The sequence below is a fragment of the Mustela nivalis genome, assembly GCF_964662115.1.
Source record: "Mustela nivalis genome assembly, chromosome: 17".
NCBI classification, from domain to species: Eukaryota; Metazoa; Chordata; class Mammalia; order Carnivora; family Mustelidae; genus Mustela; species Mustela nivalis.
The window spans coordinates 6,209,069-6,230,318 of NC_139036.1; the positions used below are offsets into that span (position 1 = coordinate 6,209,069).

Here is a 21,250-nt window from a genome sequence, read left to right on the forward strand (position 1 = left end):
CTCCCTTCCCTCCTGCTCCACCCCACTTGCTCTAGGGAAAAAAAAAAAATCTTTAAAAATAAATAAAGAAAAGAAAAGCAATCTCTCCTTGTCCCCAACTACACACTCGAGGGGAATTTATCAAGCCCTCAGCCGACAGAGATTTCAACACGAGGCACAGAAATCATCAAGCAGTGAACCATTTCCACACAGGGAAGAGGAAACAAATACAGGGAAACAGCCTCGAGTTGAAAACGAAGGAAAGTTTAATGCGCGTGAAGAAGGAGTCGTGGGGAAATTCACCATAACGGCCAGGAGCCAAGAAAATATACATTCTGCATATTTTCTGTCCTGCTCCAGAAGACCACTCACTCTTCACTCTCATGGACCACCATCTGGAAAGAAAGTAGGGTGTTTTTAGTTCCCTCAGATGGCAGAGACCTATTTCCTCCTGTCCCCTCTCCCTGCAGGCATCGGGGAGTTGCCCGCTTGGGTTTTTCAGTAGGATGCAGGGTGTTTTTTGGGGTCTTGGGAAAATACAGGATTGCATATGTGGAAGAAGTCACCCCAGAGCCTGAGAAACTGGCTCCCGGAGAGCAAGCCCCATCCTGGGGGACGTCCTCCCTCTGGTCATCGACGGGTCCAGGGACTGAAGACTAGGGCCCGCAGAAGGCATCTGAAAGCTCTCAGCCAGAAAACCCTCCTTCCTTTTCTGGATCGTGTTTGCTTTATTGCAACTTGGGTTTTGGTGGGGCTCAAATCCCTTCCTTTCCTGAGCCTGACATTGACCAAGCCCTAAAGTATGGGGTTCTCCAGGTTTTCCCAGCTCAAAAGTGTCTGCACCGCTGTGGAAGCTTCCCCGCTGGCCCCCAAGCGCAGCCCCGGCATGCACCTGCTGTTCTCTCCAGTGCCGGACCAGAGCCACCTACCCTGCTGGAGGTGAAGTCGCGGGTCTTAGCGCGAAGCTTATTGACTTGGGATTCCGCAATATCGGCGCGTTCCTCTGCCTCCTCGAGCTCATGCTGAGCTTTACGGAATTTGGTGAGGTGAGCATTGGCCTGTTCGTCCTAAAACCAAAGAGACCAGGCAGGTAAGGTGAGTACACACCCATCTCGGCGCTCCGGGTGTGGGACAGGCCAGGCTGCTATGCAAAAACCACAGCGTGACTGACTTACAGCCTCTTCAGCCTGCCTCTTGTAGGACTTGACTTTCACTTGCAGCTTATCCACCAGGTCCTGTAAGCGTAGCACATTCTTCCTGTCCTCTTCGCTCTAAAGGCAAGAACACAGCCTGTAGCTAGAAGAGGGGCAGAGCTGCACCAGGTCTGGCCCCTTTTGTGGGACAACAGGTTCCTCTCCTGGAGAGAGAACCCAGGGCGGTGTTTGCCGTTCGCAGGGAAGGTGCCTGTCGGGCTTTCCTTCGCTCACCTGGTAAGTTAACTCCTTGACCCGCCGTTCATATTTCCTTAGGCCCTTGACGGACTCCGTATTCTTCTTCTGCTCCCCTTCCAGCTCAAACTCCAGCTCCCGGATCTGGGGAAACAGTTGGGAAGTTAGTCTGGGGCTGGAGAAGGCGCAGCTGAGGCCGGAGGCCCTGCCCGTGCTGGGACCTCATCCCGCCGGTACCCGCGTCTCCAGTTTCTGGATCTGCTTCTTCCCGCCCTTCAGGGCCAGCTGCTCAGCCTCGTCCAGACGGTGCTGCAGGTCCTTCACCGTCTGCTCCATGTTCTTCTTCATGCGCTCCAGGTGGGCGCTGGTGTCCTGCTCCTTCTTCAGCTCCTCGGCCATCATGGCCGCCTGTGAGCGCAGACAGAGATCAGGTCGGAGCCTGGGCGGGCACCCAGAGGACCAGAGCCATGCTAGAGAAGAAGGACGGCAGGCGAGGCAGGGACCGAGCCCCTCCTTCCACAATGGAACACAAGAAGAGCTACGCTGGGTACAGAACAGAACCTGAGAACTGCCATGTCCAGGGACTTTCCTCAACTGGCCTCTTTGGGACCTTATCCTCCCTGCACACCCTCCCAAACGCCCCGGAGAATTCTGTACTTCGCTGTCACCAGTATGTTTTCAGAGGAACCTGAGACCTGGAGCAGACCGACTGGTACCCCCCAGGGCAGCTTTGTGGATGGATAGCCAGTTAAGGGCAGGCGGGGAGGGCAGCGGGGCGCGTGGACGGCCCAGAGCGCAGGAGCCGCAGTGGTCCCCCCCAGGCGGCAGGTGGCGCTGTGGGAGCCGTGGCAGGCGGGGACCGCACTCTGGGCGGGGCCGCAGGTGCAGGTGGGAGGGAGGGAAGCCCGCTTCAACCAGGCGACAGCGGGTGAGACACGACACGTAAGGGTCTCATGTTCATGGTTGCAGTAAGTCAGATGTTGAAGGAAAGAAGGGCGTCCCTCTCTGTGGGCCCTAGAAACGGACTGTAATCCTTATGCTCCAATACTGACCACACTGGCCGTTTCAAGGTGCCGAGGGGCGGTGCTGATTCGGACGCAGGGAGCGCGGACTGCACCCCTGTCTCCCCCGCCCCGCCCCGGGGGAGGCCCCGGGACCCTCTGATGGGAACGACTGGGGTTGGGAGAAGGAGGGCCTCGCCGCGCAGCGCGGGAGAGGAGAGCCTTACATCGGTGATGGCCTTCTTTGCCTTCTCCTCGGCGTTCCTCGCGTCCCTGCTGGCATCTTCCACCTCGCTCTGGAGCTGCGTCAGGTCCGTCTCCAGCTTCTTTTTGGTGTGGATGAGGCTGGTGTTCTAGGGCGGGGGCAGCACGGTCACCGTGGGCGCGCGGGGCCGTGGGCGCCCTCCCCGCGGCCGGCCCGCCCCTCACCTGGGTGTGCAGCAGCTGCACCCTCTCATTGGAGTCCAGGAGCTCCTGCTCCGCCAGCTTGCGAGCCCTCTCCGTCTGCTCCAGCGACGCCCGCAGCTCCTCCACCTCGGCCTGCAGCAGGTTGGCTCTGCGCTCCACCATGGCCAGCTGCTCCTTCAGGTCCTCCTGGCCCCGCAGGGCGTCATCCAGGTGCAGCTGGGTGTCCTAGCCAGACAACCAAGGACAGGTCGCGTTGGCGTGGCAGCCGGAGGGCCGCGAGTCCCCCTCTGTGAGCGTCTGCGGGGGTGGGGTCGGAGGTTCCAGCCAAGGGGCATCGCGGACCTTCAGCTGCCCCTGCACGCTCCGGAGGTGCCTGAGGGTCTCCGCGGCCTGGCGGTTGGCGTGGCTCAGCTGGATCTCGATCTCATTCAGGTCGCCCTCCATCTTCTTCTTGATCCTGATGGCCTCGTTCCGGCTCCGCACCTCAGCGTCCAGGGCGCTCTGCATGGTCTCTACTGTCCGCTGGTAGTTCCTCTTCAGCTGCTCGATCTCTTCGTCCTTCTCTGCGATCTTTCTGTCGATTTCTGACTTTACCTGGGTCAGCTCAAGCTGGATTCGGAGGATCTTGGCCTCTTCGTGCTCAAGGGCGGCCTGCGGAGCACAAATGCGGAGCAGAAATGGTGCGATGAAGGGACAGCGTCTGGTACACCACCCCCCGCACCCCTCACCCTATGAGAAAGCTTCAGTGAGAGATTCATGACCGTGACTCTACAATATTCAAGATGACCTTAAAAAAAAAAAAAATTCCCTAACATACCTTCAGGGCCGAAATAACATCTCTTGCATTGCTGTTTGTTTTTTCTTATACTATCGAACAGTAATCACATTTAAACCCTCTACTTCTCAGGAGCATAAAGCACCTTACAGAGACTTTAAATTCATCTAAAGTTTTGTAAATGCTCATTTTTAGACCAATTTTAATGTAATGATTTTTCTCCAATAAGTCCAAGATAATCCACAGGTGTAATTTCTTGCCATTTGATAGGAAAGGAGCCGGCCTCCAGATTGTGGCTTGACAGAAACGGGGAGGCAGGAAGGGAGCCACAGAGGGAGGCCGGCTAGCACGCCTCCCAGCACCCCCCTCACCCAGGGTGACTGCAGCTCCACCTGGGGGGGGGGGGTATCCAAACCCTTCCCGCTGCTGCCTGTTCACATTCTGCTCACCTCTGCTTCCTCAAGAGCCAGCTGGATATCTGCCTTTTCCAGCTCAATCTGCTTTCTTGATTTCTCCAATTCATGGATGGTTTTACCATTCTCAGCGATTTGTTCCGTGAGATCCGCAATTTCCTCTGCAAACACAGAAGTCTGGATTGCATTCGAATGCCTCTGCCCGGGTTTCCAGGCACGACAAACACCTCCTGAATGCTTGGTGACTAGTTCCCCGTCCTTCTAAGGTGGCTGCTTCCTAGAGATAAGACTGGGTCGAGACAGTGGTGTGCAGGGATCTCCATCCCAAAGCCAGCCCCCCCCACCACTGCCAAGGGGGGACATCAGGCTGTGTCAAACCGCTTACGCTCCAAGTTCTTATTTTCCCGTTTCACAGTTTCGAGTTGATCTAAGGCTTCCTCGTAGGCATTTTTCAGCTTGAAGAGCTCGGTGCTCAAGGAGCGGGACTCCTTCAGAGATGCCTCTAGCTCTGCCTGGCTCTCCTCACACTTGGTTTTCCATTCGGCCAGCACCTGGAACACAGACATGGCAGGTATGCCCTTGATTGGCTCTGCTCCAAGCTCCCAACTAGGCATCAGCATTAAGGGAAATATTCCTAGAACTGGGGCTCCCCTTGGCGGCGTCTCTTGCCTGGTGCCTTGGTCTTGATTTGAGGAGCCCAGATTTCTTTCCATAAGTTTACTCGAGATCCGTAACCTATCAGCAACAGTCGTCATCTCTCAAAAGCACCTCAGTCTTCTGAGGTGGTAGTCTCTGGGCCCAGCTGCCCTTTTTGTAATATGAGAATGACCCTGCACTTCTAAATATTTCCTTAAAATTTTGGTTCAAGTCATCGTAATGTCATACTGAAAGGGAGGCTTTCAGAGAGCCTCCCAAGGGGACCCAAGCTAGACCCCCACATGTCAGCCCCCCAGACAGACCAGCAGAGCGGGGAACTGAACACATGCCAGCAACTGGTTTGTCTCTGCTGACAGCTTGAAAGGGACCTCCACCCTCTTCGCACGCCCGTCTCATTTCACACACAAGGAAACAACAGCCCAGTGAAGCTTAGGACTTGCGCAAGGCCACACGGCTGGTGGGGGCAGCGTCCTAGCGTCCTCCTTCCATGACTACCTGGGGCCCCATTCAGCCTGCGTGGAGCTGACCCCATACCTTGTCAAAGTTCCTCTGCTTCTTGTCCAGAGCGGCGGCCAGAGAGTTTGCTCTCTCAACATCAACCATCAGGTCCTCGACCTCCCCTTGCAGCCTCTGCTTGGTCTTCTCCAAGGAGGCACACTTAGCATTCACTGCCTCGACTTGTTCCTCCGAATCTTGAAGGCGCTGAGCAAGTTTTTTCCTTAAAGAATATGAAAAAGAAGCAGGCAGTATTCAAATCTCAGTTCTCGTGAACATCACTGTTCATCAATTTGGAATCACTCCTCTGTGTGACTGAAGCAGTCATTTGCTTTCCTAAGCCCAGGGGAACCTCCTGTGTGCTCGAAACCAGTGATCAATAACTGGCCTTGTCTCTAACCAAGATCAAAGCTGTTTGTCTTAATGAAGTGTTAACGCCAGGTCAGCGCGCACAGCGCTGCATTAAGACACAGATGAGGTGGGGAAGCCCCTCGTAATGGAACAAAGCTATTCCCGAGGAGCTTTAACACCCACACCCTCTATCATCTTATCGTCTGAGCTCTCTTGTTCTTCTACAGGCAAATGGACTTGCGTACTTAGCCTCCTCCAGCTCCTCCGTGCGCTGGATGGCGTCCGTCTCGTATTTGGTCCTCCACTGGGCCACCTCACTGTTGGCCTTGGACAGCGCCCTCTGCAGCTCGGCCTTGCCCTCCTGCTCCTCCTCGTACTGTTCCCGCAGCAGGTCACAGTCGTGGCGGGAGGACTGCAGGGCGTGGGCCAGAGCGTTCTTGGCCTGCGGGAGTCAAGAAAGAGGAAATTCTCCAGCGGCTGAGTAACGTTGCCCTGTTTTCCTGGAGTAATTGAAGGCTAGACCAAGAAAGCGGTCCGTCAAATGCCTTACCTTGCTTTCTTCCTCCAACTGCCGCTTGAGCTCTTCTATTTGCTGGGTAAATGCTTGCTTGCTCCTGGAAAGCTGGGACACTATGCTTTCCTTTTCCTCCAGCTGACGACTCAGCTCGCCTAGGTCCAGAAGGAAATATTTTCATTTTATTCATGCACTCATCCATTCATCGAGCTCCTAGTGTGTTTAAGGCACTGTACTAAGATCAGGGAGAGAGTTAATGACAAGGGAGAAGGGAGAAACCAAAGACACAGCCCATAAGGTATTGTTCTAAACTACTAGAAGCCTGGAGTGACTTTTGTCGGTAAAACCCACTGAGAACGATTGTAAATTTAAACATTACCGCCTAAAAACACCCATCAGACCTCCTAGTGGCTGGTGTGTCCAAATGTTTGTCGATTTGTCAATAGAGAAATAGTGCTTTCCTTAGGACTTTATAGCTCATAATTTGAAGTTGGGTAAATGTGGTGGGTTCAGGTTTATAGGCTTACGCAGAAGTAAGAGGAAGAAGGTGGAGGGAGAGACCTAGTGCCTCCAGAGGTGAAGCCCCAAGATGACTATAGAAGAGGCAAGTAAACCATCTTTCTTCGCAATCTTGTTTGTGACTGCCAGCAAAGGATTGATTAATTCACTTGGATGATGGGCAGGAGGACCAGAGGTGGGCGGGGCCACGTTTTCTAGGTGAAAGCCCTAGATAATATTCCCCTATGTTTCTCCTACACACCAGGAACTGACACGCACTGGCTGTGTTTCTTTACCTATTGTCTAAAACACTTGATTGCAGACCACGAACTGAAATTCGTGTGCATCAAGAGCGTTGGGAATTCATTTCTAGTATCGTTTCTGCCATTTAGATTCTTCTTGATGCAAGGTATCATGCATGTTGAAAGAGCTTGAAGCAAGTGATATTCTGACTCCCCTCTCGTCCAGATCCGCTTTTCTCGCTCCTGTTTTTACTGAACTCTCAATGTTCCCTCCTTCATGATATCTTGAATGACTCTTTTTTGAGTCATTCTGATTTCTTCTCTCCGCAAATATGCTTTCCTAGGGATTCTCCCCTACACGGAGCTGCCCTTTGGTGTTGACCAGTGGCCTCCCTGCCCCCGGAGGTGACCACCCCTCCCATCTCATCGCTCACCGGCCTCCGTCTGCAGACGGGACTTCTGTGTGGCCAGCTCGCTCATGCTTCTCTGAATTTCCTCATTCTTGCCCCTGGCCTCGCTCAACTGATCCTCTAGAGTTCGGCATATTTTCTCCAGATTAGCCTAAAGGATTGAGAACGGGGAGAACATCATTATGGAACGACCCAGAGGTGTCTATCTCTCCCTCAAAAGCACTGGGCCCCATCCTGCCAGAGCACCTTGGATTTCGACACGCTCTCCACGTTGCTGGCGAGGTCATCGATCTCCAGCTTGAACTCGCTCTTCTCCTTCTCCAGCTTCTGCTTGACCCTCTGCAGGTTGTCTATCTGCTCCCCGAGCTCGGCCACGCTGTCTGCGTGCTTCTTCCTCAGGGTGGCCAGCACAGCTTCGTGCTGCAGCGTGGCCTCCTCCAGGTCCCTGCGCATCTTCTGGAACTCGGCCTCGCGCTTCTTGTTCAGCTCGATCTGCGTGGAAGTGACCCCTCCCGCCTCCTCCAGCCTCTCGCTCAGCTCCTCCAGTTCCCTGGCGTAGTCGCTGCGCTGTTTCTCAGTCTTTGCACGGGTCGCCCGCTCCGCCTCAATCTCCTCTTCCAGTTCCTCAATCCGAGCCTGTGGAGGGCGGCCATTCACCCACGGGAAGTAGGTCCCCAGGGTGATTCACTCTGAACATCAAGTACAGGCTCATTTCCATTCTCTTTAAACAAACCAGTGGTTGGGATTCTCCCAGGGGAATAGGACTGTTGTTAATTTCCTTTACTAGGAGTTTTTCGTGCCCCAACGTGGTCATCATTCCTGCAGGGACCAACCTAGGACATTGTCCATTCAAGTAAATGTTGACCCCCAACCAATACCTTCATTATGTATTTTATCTCAAATTGCAGAAAAATTCATAATTCAAAAGTTCAAAATTCAATTAAATTCAAAGTTCATCACTGCTATGTCAGCCTAGCAGAAAGGAAACTGATGAGGCGGGCAGGCCCGTGGTCCTGCCCACGGGCTCTAAATGGCTTACAGCAGATGGGACCCAGCCACATGCGTGACCTTCCCACGACTGGAAAATCTGGGACACCTCCTACCTGTAGCTCTTTGATCTTCTTCTGAAACTGAAGGCCCAGCGTCTGCTCATCTTCCATTTTGCTTTGCAACTGACTGTATTCAAAATCCTTCCTGGGAAGGGAAATGCAGAATGTGTGAAGACAGAGTAGCCAGAGACTCAGAAGACTGAAATCAATGACTTTAGGACATACTTCTTAAGCCTTTCATCCAGCTGCTGCTTGTCATTCTCCAGATCTAATATGGACTCTTGGGCGAGCTTCAGATCTCCCTCAAGCTTCCTTTTGTTCCTTTCCAGATCAACACGGAGCTTCTTTTCTTGCTCTAGGGAACTTTCAAGCTGAAAAGGGCACCATGTCCTTTTTGAGAACAAATGCTTTGCACTGGAGGATCCCTGGGGGGCTCTTCCCACCCTGAAGTTCTAGGACTCCCATTAGTATTATTTACTTACATCATCAACTTGCTGTTCCAGTTTGCTCTTGATCTTGCTCAGAGAATTGACTTTGTCTTCTTCAGCTTGGAGGTCATCCAGGGCTTGCTGGTGGGCCTCTTGGAGGGCCTTCTTCTCCCTGGTCAGCTTTGCGATGGTTTCATCCAACCCCGCGAGCTCCTCAGTAAGGTTTTTAACCTAAGAAAAGGCCACAAGCAAATTAGAAGAAGAAATAGTCTGGTTCACGGTGACTACATGAAATCAGAGAGACCCACAGAGAGAGCACCTTGTTCTCCGTAGCATGCTTCTCCTTTTCAACCTTGGCCAGGGTCAGCTCCAGGTCATCAATGTCTTTCTTGAGCTCTGAACACTCATCCTCCAGTTTCCTCTTCTTGGCCGTCAGCTCGGCGTTAATCTCCTCCTCATCCTCTGCTCTCTCAGTCACCTCCTTGATCTTGGCCTCCAGCTGGAATTTGGCTTTGATCAGCTGGTCACATCTCTCCTCTGCGTCCAACAAGTTCTCACTTTCCTTTAAAGAAAAGGGGGGGTGGGATCATGATTTCCTTTAATGAGATAAGGTTTGTGACATTCCAGGACCTTGGTATAAGTGAAATCCTTTAGGAAGCATCCCAACTGCAAAGCAAAAATCCCCACCCCAAATCCAGTCTTTCTAAATAATAAAATCCATAAGCAATTGTAAACCATCCTAAACACGTACGGCTTGCACTTGGAGCTGCAGGTCATTTTTCTCTTGTACTAGAGTCACCAGTTTTTCCTCCAGTTCCTTCCTTTTGGCCTCTGACTTGGCGAGCTCGTCTTTGGTTTTCTGAAACTCTTCCTTCATGGTGGCCATCTCCTTCTCGGTCTCCGCGCTCTTGAGGAGTGGCTTGATCTTGAAGAAGAGCTTCATCCAGGGCCAGTGCTTGACGTTCATGAAGGCGCGGATGTTGTACTGGATGCAGAAGATGGACTCCCTGAAAACAAAATATGTGTTATTTCTAGGAGGATCCCCCCCACTCCGACCCCCAAAGAGTTCATGTTTGAACAGAGGCCCTGCTTGACCTTCTCTGCACCATCTTCTGGAATTCCACACGCATGAGGAACCCTCTGCACACCGCTTGGGTCCGGGTGATCAGTTTGGCCAGGCGGTCATCTCGCATTTCTTCCAGGGTTCCCAGCAAGCCAGCCTTGAAGAATACCTTCCAGGGAAGAAGGATGTTATGAGTCCATGATGAAGTCCAGAAGGGACCACAGGCAAGCATCTGTCAGAACTGAGAGACATTACCTTGGTGTGTCCAAATTTGTACTGAGTGTGGTCTATGTCAATGGAGGCCAACAGCTTCTCGCAGGCTTTCTTGCTGTCAATGAACTGTCCCTCAGGGATGGCACTGGCATTCAGCACTCGGTATCTGTCATTGCAGACACAGAAACAGTCACAGACCATTAGCAAAGATGTGAACCTTGGAGACCAGCTAATTCAGGCCCCTGTTCCATCTAACAGGCAAGAAAGCCAAGGTCCAGAGAGAGAAAGAAACTTGCCCATCATCACACTGCTAGGTGGTGGCCTGGAATCTAAGCCTCCTGACAATTGAAGCAGGTCTTTTCCTACCGTGTCATATGCCAGACACGCTCTTGAGAAAACATGGAAGAAAGAAGATGTATACCTTGGTTGGGAGGTAGGTCAATCATTTGACATGAAAGTTTACAACGGGTCTGTTGAAGTGGGCCTTTTCATGTTGGTATTTCTCCCTCTCAAATTCCGGCATCTACACACCGCAGCAAGAAGCACACAGAACGTTTTGATTACACACCTTTGTTTAAAATCCCCATAGAGAATCCTGTTTGGGAACCCCTTCCTGCAGATGCGGATGCCCTCCAGGACACCATTGCACCGTAGCTGGTGCAGGACAAGGCTATGTTCCATGGCCCCTGACAAGAGAAGTGAGAGACATCAGCTTCACATGGGATTTGGTGGAAACTGAGCACTGTCTACCCCAAGCGTCAGCAGGCGTCTTACCTGGGGTTTTGGTCTCATTGGGAATTATACAGCGCACAAAGTGAGGGTGAGTTGTTCTTAAATTTGACATCAGCTTATTCAGGTTTTCCTAAAAGATGAAATTTGACAGTCTACAGTAGGCTTTTAAAAGATGGAGATGTACCGTGATGAAAAATAAGATCTGTATTTTCAACACACCATGAATTCTAAAGAATGAAATTATTTAACTCTTTCTTTTAGTAATCTAATGACTAGAGGTACAGGCACATAACTGATCTAGTGGTCTTTTGCCTCATGGTGAGCCAGAGACTAACCACGTACAAAATGGTTTCCGAAGCAAGTTCCAGAAATGTGTCTGGCTCCACTGGGAGCTTGAGATGATCTTGTCTGTGTCCCTCAGGAAAGTGGGAAACTTTGTGCCAAGGACTCATCCTCCAGGCCGGCCAACCCAGCTACCCACTGTACAAAATAACTGAATTCTGGACCAACATTTGTTAAACCTCATTTACATATTATATATACTTATATAGTTACTAGATATAATATATATTCATATATGTATATTTTATCATACTGCTGTTCAGCTTCACCAAATAACAACAGATTAAGACCACATTCCTATTCTTGAATAAACCAAGGTCAGAATCTCTACATTGTTCATGTTGAGCTCACTTAAACCAATGACAAGCAAATAAACTTGTATTTTTCTTACCCTGAAAAGGGCAGAGACAGTCTGGAAAGAAGAACCCTTCTTCTTGGCGACTTTCTTCTTTCCGCTGTCAGCTGAAAGACAAAGATGGCTCGTGCTGTTACCAGATCTCCAGGGGTTTTGGGGACCTGTGAACTGAGTGGCACAAGAAAGCACAGATAGGAGGCAGTCTGTGGAGTCTGTTACCGTCTGCTGTCGCGAAGGTGGCGTAGAGGTGCGCCAGGAGCCTGTTGGAGGACTTCTGGTACAGCCCCACCACTGTCTCATTCAGCGGGTCCTTGTTCTTCTCCAGCCAGCCCGAAACACTGTAGTCCACGGTCCCCGCGTAGTGGATCAGCGAGAAGTGCGCTTCGGCCCTGCCCTTGACCACCTTGGGCTTCTGGAAGTTGCTGGACTTGCCCAGGTGCTGGTCATACAGCTTGTTCTTGAAGGAGGTGTCTGTGGCCTTGGGGAACATGCACTCTTCTTCCAGGATGGAGAAGATGCCCATGGGCTGCATTAAAGCAAAACAAAATGCATATAGGGTAAATATGAGCTGTAAGAAGAGTCGGGGAGTTTACGAGAAGACGTTACTGAGTGGACAGTTCAGGAGACCTTCTCGATGAGCTCGATGCAGGCAGCCAAGTCCATCCCGAAGTCGATGAAGGTCCACTCGATGCCCTCCTTCTTGTACTCCTCCTGCTCCAGCACGAACATGTGGTGGTTGAAGAACTGCTGCAGCTTCTCGTTGGTGAAGTTGATGCACAGCTGCTCCAGGCTGTTGTACTAATACCAACACAGAGGGTTCACGTGCAAAGTCAGACTTCCTGCAGAATTCAAGACCCATCAACCTTCCTCCTCTTTGCCTCAGGCTCTGCCAGCTCATTTACTCCTTCAGCTACGGGCACGTTCTTCAAGGTCTAACCCCGATCACATCTCTTCCTTGGAAGCTTCTCTGAATTTCCAGCTAGAAGGTGTTTCTTTGTCTCCTGAGTCCCCATGTTTGGGATCTCTCCTGTGCACCAACCACGGTCTCCCTTATTTTATAGCTACTCTTCCCTATACCATATGTACCTTCTGCTTTCCTCTAGGAGCTACAAACTCATCTTTTGTTCGCCAGCGTGTCTGGCGAAATATATGCTCTCAAGAACGGTTATATGCTTCTAACCCAGAACCAGCAGGATATTTATGTAAAGGTCACATGGTTGGCTTATCAAATTCCCCACATGCCTGGCTCTTCCTATGTCAATGATTGCGTTTGAGTTCTTTCTTTTATCCATTTAACGGTGTCCTTTATAAAATTCCACTTGTCCCCAGTCTTCGGCTCTCTTGAAATCACACAACTCTCCTCCCCACAAGGTGTTTCTCTACCTGATCTGCCCTACAGTTTCCTACACGATGTGATGCTCTGACATGTTGCTTACCTTGACATTTTCCTATGGGGTCATGCAGACCCATCCCTCCCCACACGAAAACACAAAGCAAAGGAACCCAGACCTCAAAGATCTCGAAGCCAGCAATGTCCAGAACACCGATAAAGTGTTGTCTTGGCAGCTTCGTATCCAGTTGTTGGTTGATGCGAGTGACCATCCACAAGAACAGCTTTTCATAAACAGATTTGGAAAGGGCATTCACAGCGTGGTGAACCTGTTGGGGGAAAGATCATTGGGGTCAGAAGGCATAGGCCATCGGGAGCCTGTGTCTCGCACAGCCCTGAAGCAGCTGCTCACCTGATCTACGGTTTGACCTTTGGTAACATACTCGTTCCCGACTTTCACCCTGGGGAAGCACAAAGCTTTCAGGAGGTCCGACGAGTTCAGGCCCATCAGATAGGCCGTTTTGTCCGCCACTGCCAAGAAAAGAAAGACGCTCACAAAGGGGCACCCCTCATACCCGGCAAAGTAGAAGACCCAGTTTGAAACGTCTGCATGATATTCAAAGCTTCTCGAAGCTTGTCTTGGCTGTTTTTACATCCCTTCTCTTTAAGCTGCTTGTATGTGCCCAGTGGAAGCTAAGTCAGTCTGAGAATATGGTAGGATTCACGGGAAGGCAGGACTGGGTTCCAGAGAGCCCTGGTCCCATCTCACTGCCCTGGAAACAGGCCCATTCCAGTGATTCCGCAAATGGGGGTGGTAACGCTAGGTGTCAGAGCCCCGGAGAGGTTCACCTCTCCACGTGGAAGGAGGATTCATTGCTTTCAAAAGACGACCCAGTGATCTCCAATGACCAGCTTTGTGGTTATCTCGTACCTTCTGTGCCGTCCGGCTCGGCCTGCTCCTCCCGCTGCTTCTGCTTGAACTTCATGTTCCCGTAATGCATCACGGCGCCCGTGAGCTTGTAGAGCCCAGACTTCTCCTCTGGGGTGAAGCCCAGGATGTCAATAGCGCTCTGCCCGTCAAAGGACAGCACGTTAGTCGGTTGACCCTGGTGATGGAGGAGGAGCACCCCGCAGCTTCCTCTCGGTTCTACTTACGTCCGTAGCCAACAGCTCCTCCGCATCATCAATGCTGGCCACCAGGATTTCACCCTGGCTGATGAATGGGTAGTCGTAAGGGTTGGTTGTAATCAGCAGCAGCTCTTAAATGAGAAATTTTAAATAAAGATGTCACACAGATGCAGAGGAAATGCCCACCCAGTGTATCTGAGCTCCTAGATTCTGGGCTGAGACTTTCACCGGGGAAGCCCAAATTGAATTTAGGGTTGAAATTGCTTTCCTGCAGCCTGTCGCTGCGTGGAGGATTAAGAGCCCCCGAGAGAACATCTAGATTGTCTTGCTTTGTGCGTAAATGGTGCATCTCAGCGTAGGCTGGGGAGGTTTACTACTTGAAGCTGGTGGAGCGTGGGTCAGGAGAGGAGCCCACAGGGAGGGAAGCACAGGTGCTTCGGTATCGTCGCAGCCTTTTCCAAACCCGTTGAAGGGCTGCAGCCCGTTTCCAGGCACTGAGACCAGAGGGCCTAGCAAGCACTGCGAAGAGCAAAGCCCACCGCGCTCACAGAGGCCTGCCTGCGTCGGGCGCAGGAAGAGGGGCTGTTGGTCTGGGGAGAGGCTGCTTCCTGTGTCCGGACACTAGGGGGCGCCGAAGGACAACCAAATGCTCAGCTCCAGCTGGTTTTCAGGAGCCCCTGTGCAATTCAGCGTGGTTTAATCCCCCTCCTGCCCAGGGGATTCAGTTCCTTTCAAATTGGCACACGGCTGTCAGAAATGGCCCCGTCCCACTTCTAACACAAACATCCTCCGTTGGCGGCTGAGACACCTGTGTGTAGGCAGGTGCAACTCTCCCTGGTGCAGTGACATCAGGGCCCACATGCCTCACCTATGAGCTCTGGCTTCTTGTTGGAAAGGATCTGGTAGAAGATGTGGTAGCTCCTCTCAGCCTTCAGCTGGAAGGTCACTCTCGATTTTTCCAGCAGATCTATGGCCACAAACACGGCACTGTTTGCCAGACCGCCCCCCCACCCTGACACGCCCTCTGCCCTGGAGTCCACTTACAAGTTTCAATATCTGCAGAGGCCAGCTTCCCAGTGGTCCCAAAGTGGATTCGGATGAACTTGCCCTGTCGGGGGAAGGGGACAGCAGGTGTCTACATGGCTCCAAGTGTCCCTGCTAGTCTCCTGGGCGGCATGAACAGGAGCTTTCTTGCCCTACTTAAAATCGTGTCTTCCTTCTTCTCCCTTCTCTGCCCACTTTGATAGGTCCCCTTTCTTCCATGCCTTTGCTCCACAACTCCTCGAATGTCCCCCCCCCCCCCCGGTCCCCATCCCACCGTAAAGTAACAGAGTGACTTTTTTCAAGATGCAAATCAAACCATATCGCTTCCCGGCTTACAGAATCGCTGAGGCGCTCCTCCTCCCTTCTCACAGCCTCCACGCTCCTATGCGACCAGATCTCTGTCTACCTCTTCCCCCCACCTCGTGGGACCCGCCTCCTGCCCACCTTGCTGCCGCCACGCAAACTCTCCATGGGTCCCTTGACTACACCCAGCCCTTCCCCACTTCCGACAGTGTGTGCTTCCCTTCCCCTTTATCCTTCCTCATCCTGCAGGCCCTGGGTTCGCAGGCCGGCCCCCCTAGATGCCTTTTCTGCCAACCCTGTCTAAAGGAGACCCTGCCTCCAGTTACTCCCTGTTGATTGGAGCTTTTCCTGAAATTGTCTCGCTGCTGTGTTGCATTCCGTCATTGGCTACCCCCCGCCCCCCTACACCCCTCCCTCCCCACCGAGCCTGTAGCTTCTGTGAGGACAGGAAACTGGCCTGTCGTGAAGGCCCCTAGAAACCCCAGCCGAGCTGAACTCAGACTCACAAAGCGGGAGGAGTTGTCATTCCTCACGGTCTTGGCGTTCCCGAAGGCCTCCAGCAACGGGTTGGCACTGATGATCTGGTCTTCCAGTGTCCCCTAAGGCAAGCCAGCAGGGGAGGAAGCAGCCACAAATGACACTGGGAAATGCCCCCCAACTCTGCCCACCTACCCGCCCTTGCTGCCTGGCAGCCCGTGGCAGAGCCCGTCCCTGTCCCCCTGGCTTTCCAGGACAAGTCTCAACCAACTCCTGCACATCTGCGGAAACGCTTCGGCTGTGTTGTAACATTCTCGTGCACTTGAGTGTCTCGATGTAAAATCCCCTTAATGCTTCAGTGCCTTGCTTCTCTCTAGTGAGTCTGGTTGTCTGCGTTCATTTCCTACGGGTTATAACCTATCTGTTTTGAAAAGCAGGTATTGCTACAATTCTCTTAAGTCGGTGCATGTCATTCTGCGGAAAAGAACAAGCTCTGAGCTGCTCCCCAAATGACCTTCCTTAGTTAAGCCTCAGAGCCTTGCTTTTTAGGGAACCGCAGGGTCTGGACGATCAAGCACACACCCTGGGTTGTCTGCATAACTGGCTCTCCTGGGACTTCAGATCCGGGCCTGCCCTCCCCCCTCGCTGTGAAGTTAACACAAGGTCAGAGGTGGAAACTCGGCAAGCCTCTCCCTTCCCTGCACCTTCATCTTGGAGTCCTTCTTCTTGGCGAGGTCTCCAGTCGCTGCAATTGTTGCAAAGTACTGGATGACCCTTTTGGTGTTCACAGTCTTCCCTGCCCCGGATTCTCCGCTATTTGAGAGAATATAAGAGAGAGGGAGAGAGAAACGTGTCCTCTTAGTAGAAACAGCCTCCCCACAGTGTCCCACAGAGGCCTGGACCTACTCCAAGCGACAGCAGACCCACACCTGCCAGACAAACGGTGAGAAACTACTCAGAGAGGCAGAGGCCCAAGGGAAGGGTCATCAGAGCTGAGCTCCCCCGGCAGTGGGTGATTCCAGTTTCCGAGACCTTACATATTCCCTTCTGGGTATACGTCCCCACCTCCGTCCTGTCATCACAGACTCTGCTCTTAAGTACTTTCCTCTTTCCTTTTTTAAAGAGAAAGTGCGCAAGGGGAGAAGGAGCAGAGGGAGAGGGAGAGAGAATCTTAGGAAGACGCCCCACAGGGGCGGACCCCGACACGGGGCTCGACCCCACGACTCTGAGATCATGACCTGAGCCAAAACCAAGAGTCGGACGCTTTCCCGAGTGAGCCACTGGGCGCCCCGGCTCCAAGTTCATCTAATGAATAGCATAGAGCAAACGGTGCCTTTGCCTTCTGCCCTGGAGACAAAGAGCCGCAGCTACGGAGCTGCCCTGGGTCTTGGATACTTACGTGATCAGAATGGACTGGTTCTCACGATCTGCCAAAAACAAAATGAAACGTTTGACAAAATGAAACGTTGAAACGTTTCCCCCAGTCCTCCGCCCCTTGTCAAGCAGTCACGCTTTGCTACTCCAGGCCTCCTCCTTGTGGTATTTTGTGGGGGTCTGGGGGCAGCCCGAAGAGCCTCCTTCTTGATGGCAACACTCAGAGTAGAAGCCTCTACCTCAAGCCAGTCAGTGGCCTTTCATCCCACTGGGCGGAACCGTGTGGAGCAGTGGGTCTTCATCTTCACCCCGGCCCCCGCCCCCCATGTCAGTTTCATAGGGTTTAACCAATGCTTACGTTCAATCCAAACTTCCTCGCCGGGCCTGCAAAGCCCTAAAAGATCTGGCCTCTTGCAGCCTCTTGAACTACCTCCTCGTCTCCTCCCTTCTTGCGGAAGGCCCAGGCCAGCCAGCAGCCCCAGCACGGCCCCTTCCTGGACACTCACCGGTCAGCATGAACTGGTAGGCGTTGTCGGAGATGGAGAAGATGTGGGGCGGGGCCTCCTGGCGCTTCTTGCCTCGGTAGCCTTCCACCACCTCGGGGTTGTACACCGGCAGCCACTTGTAGGGGTTCACGGTGACGCAGAAGAGACCTGAGTAGGTCTGTGGGAGTGGAAAACGTGTGTGCGCATGTGCGTGCGTAAAACCGTTCGCCTCTGTTATTCTGTCTCTTGATGCTGAACTTGTAAAGGAGGGGTGGATTTCTCTTTAGAGATGAGCCACGGAGATGCAAAGGGGACCAGTCGGCCCTCCTGCGACTCGCAAGGGACCCTGCCCAGGCCCAAATCTTGGCTGGCTCTCCTGCTCCCTCCCCACTCCCGGCTGCCTGCCTCTCTTCTTCCCAATGCCCCCTTCCTCCCTCATTCCCTGCCTTTCTCCTCCCCCCCCTTCTTCTTTTCCTCCCGACTCCCCTCTCATGGGACAGCTCCGTCACACCCGGGCCACCCCCACCGCACCGACAGCCCCAGGGGCCCTGGGCACTGACGTAGATCATCCAGGACGTGTAACGGTCCTTGAGGTTGTACAGCACGGCCGGCTCGTTCAAGTGCGTCAGCATGGCCATGTCCTCGATCCGGTCGAACTTGGGGGGGTTCATCGCATACACGTCCTCTGGTTTGACCACCAGGGTCTGAGTGAGAAGACGGACGGTGACCACCTGGTGTCATCGGGGGGTCTTGCCCCCACCCCCGTTTTCATTTTCTTGTCTGTCTCCTATGAGAAGCCTGAATCCTAAGGGGCAAACCCTGGGGAAAAGGGCCCCCGGACAGCGGGAGAAGACAGGACCCAGGAGAGTCACGGGAACACGGAGAGCGTGTGATTATCTCTGTCCCTCAGGGATGTTGTTGCTTTCTGTCTACGGCGCTCCCAACTCTGGGCAAGGTGGGTGGGAAACCTGCCTTTTCCTGCCTTCAGGTAGGAGTAATTTAAACCACCCCGAGCAACTAGCCCCCCCCGCCTTGTGATGCGTCTGGACCGTCTGCTTCCCACCATTCCTGCTGCTTTGCAAACCCCCTGGCAGCCCAGACATCTGACGGGTACAGAGAGCCCCTCCAGGAGCCTCGGCGAGGGGATGGCCTTGAAGGGCGAGTCCACCTGCCCACTTTCTTCACACCCAGCCCAGTGACACTGTCTTCTTTTTATTTTTCTTTTAATATTTTCTAAACTTTTCTCAGAACATTTCCCGATTCCTCTGGTCTTGATTCCAGAAAACGAGTGAAGTCCAGGATTTCACTACCATGTTCTTGGCCAGAATGTATGGGCTACGCTGCTCATGGCCTTCATGAGACAGGGAGGCTGCCATTTCACACGGAGCCTGTGGTCCACTAGGATCCCTTACTCGCTTTCCCTCCTTCCTCAGCTAGACAGCTACTGCTAGAAAAAGCGGGGGGACCCAGGCTACCAAAGGAGAGTGTTCTACCGAAGGCCGTGTTCTCACTGTTGGCCCTCCAGCCTCACACCCTTATGATCCCCTAAAGCAATGTGAACATTGGCAAAGCCTCCCTCTTGAACTCAAATTGCTTTGAGCGGCCACGACTGGGCTGTTGTTGGAGGCGGGTGGTGAGGGTGGCGGGTGCACTGACTCGGCGACCCTGCAAAGCCCACAGAGGGCCCGGCGGCTGGCAGAGGGCGTGCGCGAGGCTTACCCGGTTATCTTCGGTTTCCACCGTGACCTTCCCATCCTGGCTACTCTTAATTCTCCCCTTGGCGTATTCCTCCTTTGAGTCGACCACAAAGCAGTAGGTCTTGGCGTCGAAGGGCTGGTTCTGAGCCTCGATCCTTTCCTTTTCCGACTTCCGGAGGAAAGGAGCGGCGATGCCGAACACTTCCATTTCAGTGTCGCTACTCATGGTGCCGCTGGAGAGCACAGGGGACAGGTGAGCCCCGCCGCCACCCCGCTCCAAGCCTGCATGCCTGCCCACTCTGCCTGTCCGGGGCAGCCCCGTGAGCGGGCTCAGCCGCCCTCCATCCCCTGGGCCTCCACCCACAGGGCCCGAGGGCTACAAAAATCACGTGTGTGTGTATTTCCCCGGGGGCTTCTCTGTGCAAACGGCACAGAGCACAGGTGATCCAGGGGAGGGCAGCTCCCGGGACCTCGCTCTCCTGGTCTGCAAAACCCAGCAGCTGCCGCGGAAAGCTTTACAAGTAAACACCCTGAAAAGTAATCATTCTTCACAAGGGTGATAGTGGCGAATAGCTAAGGACTTTCGGGACCATTCTGATTCAAGGTGGCTGCCTCCTCTCACAAGGAGACCAGCTTTTGCTCAGACTAGAAGCAGCATCAGATGCCAGCATCCGCCTGGAAGGTTCCTCTCCCACCTAAGATGTGCTTGTCTGAGTTCGATTTGACTCCGCGCCCTCAAGGCCACTGGGAGGTGGGAAGGGCAGGGAACCTCGGATTACCCGGGGGCTTCCAACAGCCGAGGGACCTGATCTGCTTTCTCACCTGATCGGTCACACCCACAGGAAGGCAGCACAAAACAGCAGCCGTGGAGAATCAGACCTGCAACAAATATGCAAAAGACAGAGTCAGGACCCGGGTGGGGGGGCGGAGTGTCTGGTTCAGCTCTGGATGGGATAACGACATAAGGACCAAGGCTGGTGGTTTAAGAAGAGCCTTGCCCCAGAGGCAAGCTGAAGGGGCAAATGGGGCATGACCCACGGTAAGCTTCTAAGGCAGGAAAAACCTCAGGTGTCCCCAAATCTGGCTCCGACCGGCAGTGGCTCCCATGTAGAACCGGGCAGTAAGGTCTGATCCCTGATAAGAAGCTTGTGGTTCCAGCCAGGACCAGGTCTAGTCTTCGGGGGACAGAGAGGTGTCTGACAGTGGCTCATGCCTGCACAGCCAGCATGGTCTTGATGGGATGGGGCACGGGACAGGCACACAGCCCAGGGAGCCACCAAGGGAGAACAACGGGCCACGGTGGGCAAGCCGCAGTCTATGACGTGTGCAGACGGATCCTACCCAAGAAGCACCCAAAGATGAGGTCACCGGGAGCGTGAGGAGGCCGCAGGAGGGCTAAAGGACACCTGCTTGGGTGGGGTGCTGGAGGCAGAGGGGGTGGCCATTTGGGCTGGAGAGATCCAGCCCCACATCCAAGTGATTCTTACCAAAGCCAGGCAGGGCAGTGCACCGCGCAGGAAGGGCGCTGTGACTTACCTCCGCCCAGGAGAGAGGGAGCTCCAGAGGGGCTGCGGCCGCCCAGGGTTTTATAGGCCCCCCGGCAACCCCATGGGCTCATTCCTTCTCTATATTTGGAAAGAGAGTGACCGACAGCACAAGCTGAGAAGCCGCTCCTTCCTCACGTTTTTTGGTCGTTGCCAAGGGAAGGGTATATATAGAAATGAGCAGGGTCCATAACCGTTTTCCAGCTGTGGAAGTGGGAAGTTTGAGATGCCTTTCTCTGGACTTGGGGCTGGCCCCGCCGTGCTCGCCGTGCTGGGAGCAGCCGTCTGGCTGCTGGGGGCCTGACCCTGCGGGCAGCTGCCCCTCCACAGTCAGGGCCAGCCCGCCTGTGCGCAGAGCTCGTCCCAGTGAATGCAACCCAGGAAGGAAAGTTAAAATCCCCCGGGGATGGCGAGCAAGACTGTGGTCCCAACGCAGGGCCCTGACAGGGCTGTGGCAGTGTGGGACAGCGCCAGGAACACCACCACTGATAATAATAATGCCTCCTCCTGCTCCCCATTTACTGTGCAATTTTCCGCCTGATTGGCGTCATTATT

The 21,250-nt window shown here is 53.5% G+C and overlaps 1 protein-coding gene across 2 annotated transcripts; it reads right to left on the reverse strand.

The window, feature by feature from the left end:
- Positions 1-222: 222 nt before the first annotated feature.
- LOC309852092 (myosin-3) lies at positions 223-19,377 on the reverse strand (the record flags this gene model as incomplete). 2 transcript variants are annotated; one of them, XM_082708324.1, is made up of 39 exons in its annotated part: positions 223-374; positions 909-1,046; positions 1,155-1,250; positions 1,407-1,511; positions 1,605-1,775; positions 2,596-2,721; positions 2,798-3,001; positions 3,119-3,427; positions 4,001-4,125; positions 4,350-4,515; positions 5,156-5,339; positions 5,713-5,909; positions 6,018-6,136; positions 7,156-7,282; positions 7,378-7,767; positions 8,235-8,325; positions 8,406-8,551; positions 8,663-8,839; positions 8,928-9,170; positions 9,360-9,615; positions 9,704-9,840; positions 9,927-10,050; positions 10,453-10,570; positions 10,659-10,746; positions 11,350-11,420; positions 11,533-11,839; positions 11,941-12,111; positions 12,823-12,972; positions 13,056-13,174; positions 13,575-13,713; positions 13,799-13,902; positions 14,640-14,738; positions 14,816-14,879; positions 15,625-15,717; positions 16,300-16,408; positions 16,995-17,022; positions 17,476-17,632; positions 18,015-18,158; positions 19,174-19,377. In XM_082708324.1, 39 exons carry the CDS (start codon positions 19,375-19,377, stop codon positions 348-350), a joined length of 5,823 nt encoding a protein of 1,940 aa, XP_082564450.1. In that variant the 3' UTR covers positions 223-347. The 2 variants fall into 2 exon arrangements, with proteins under 2 accessions (XP_082564450.1, XP_082564451.1); XM_082708325.1 differs by lacking the exons at positions 14,640-14,738; positions 15,625-15,717; positions 16,300-16,408; ... (2 more) ...; positions 18,015-18,158; positions 19,174-19,377 and having other exon boundaries at positions 14,816-15,059.
- Positions 19,378-21,250: the final 1,873 nt, after the last annotated feature.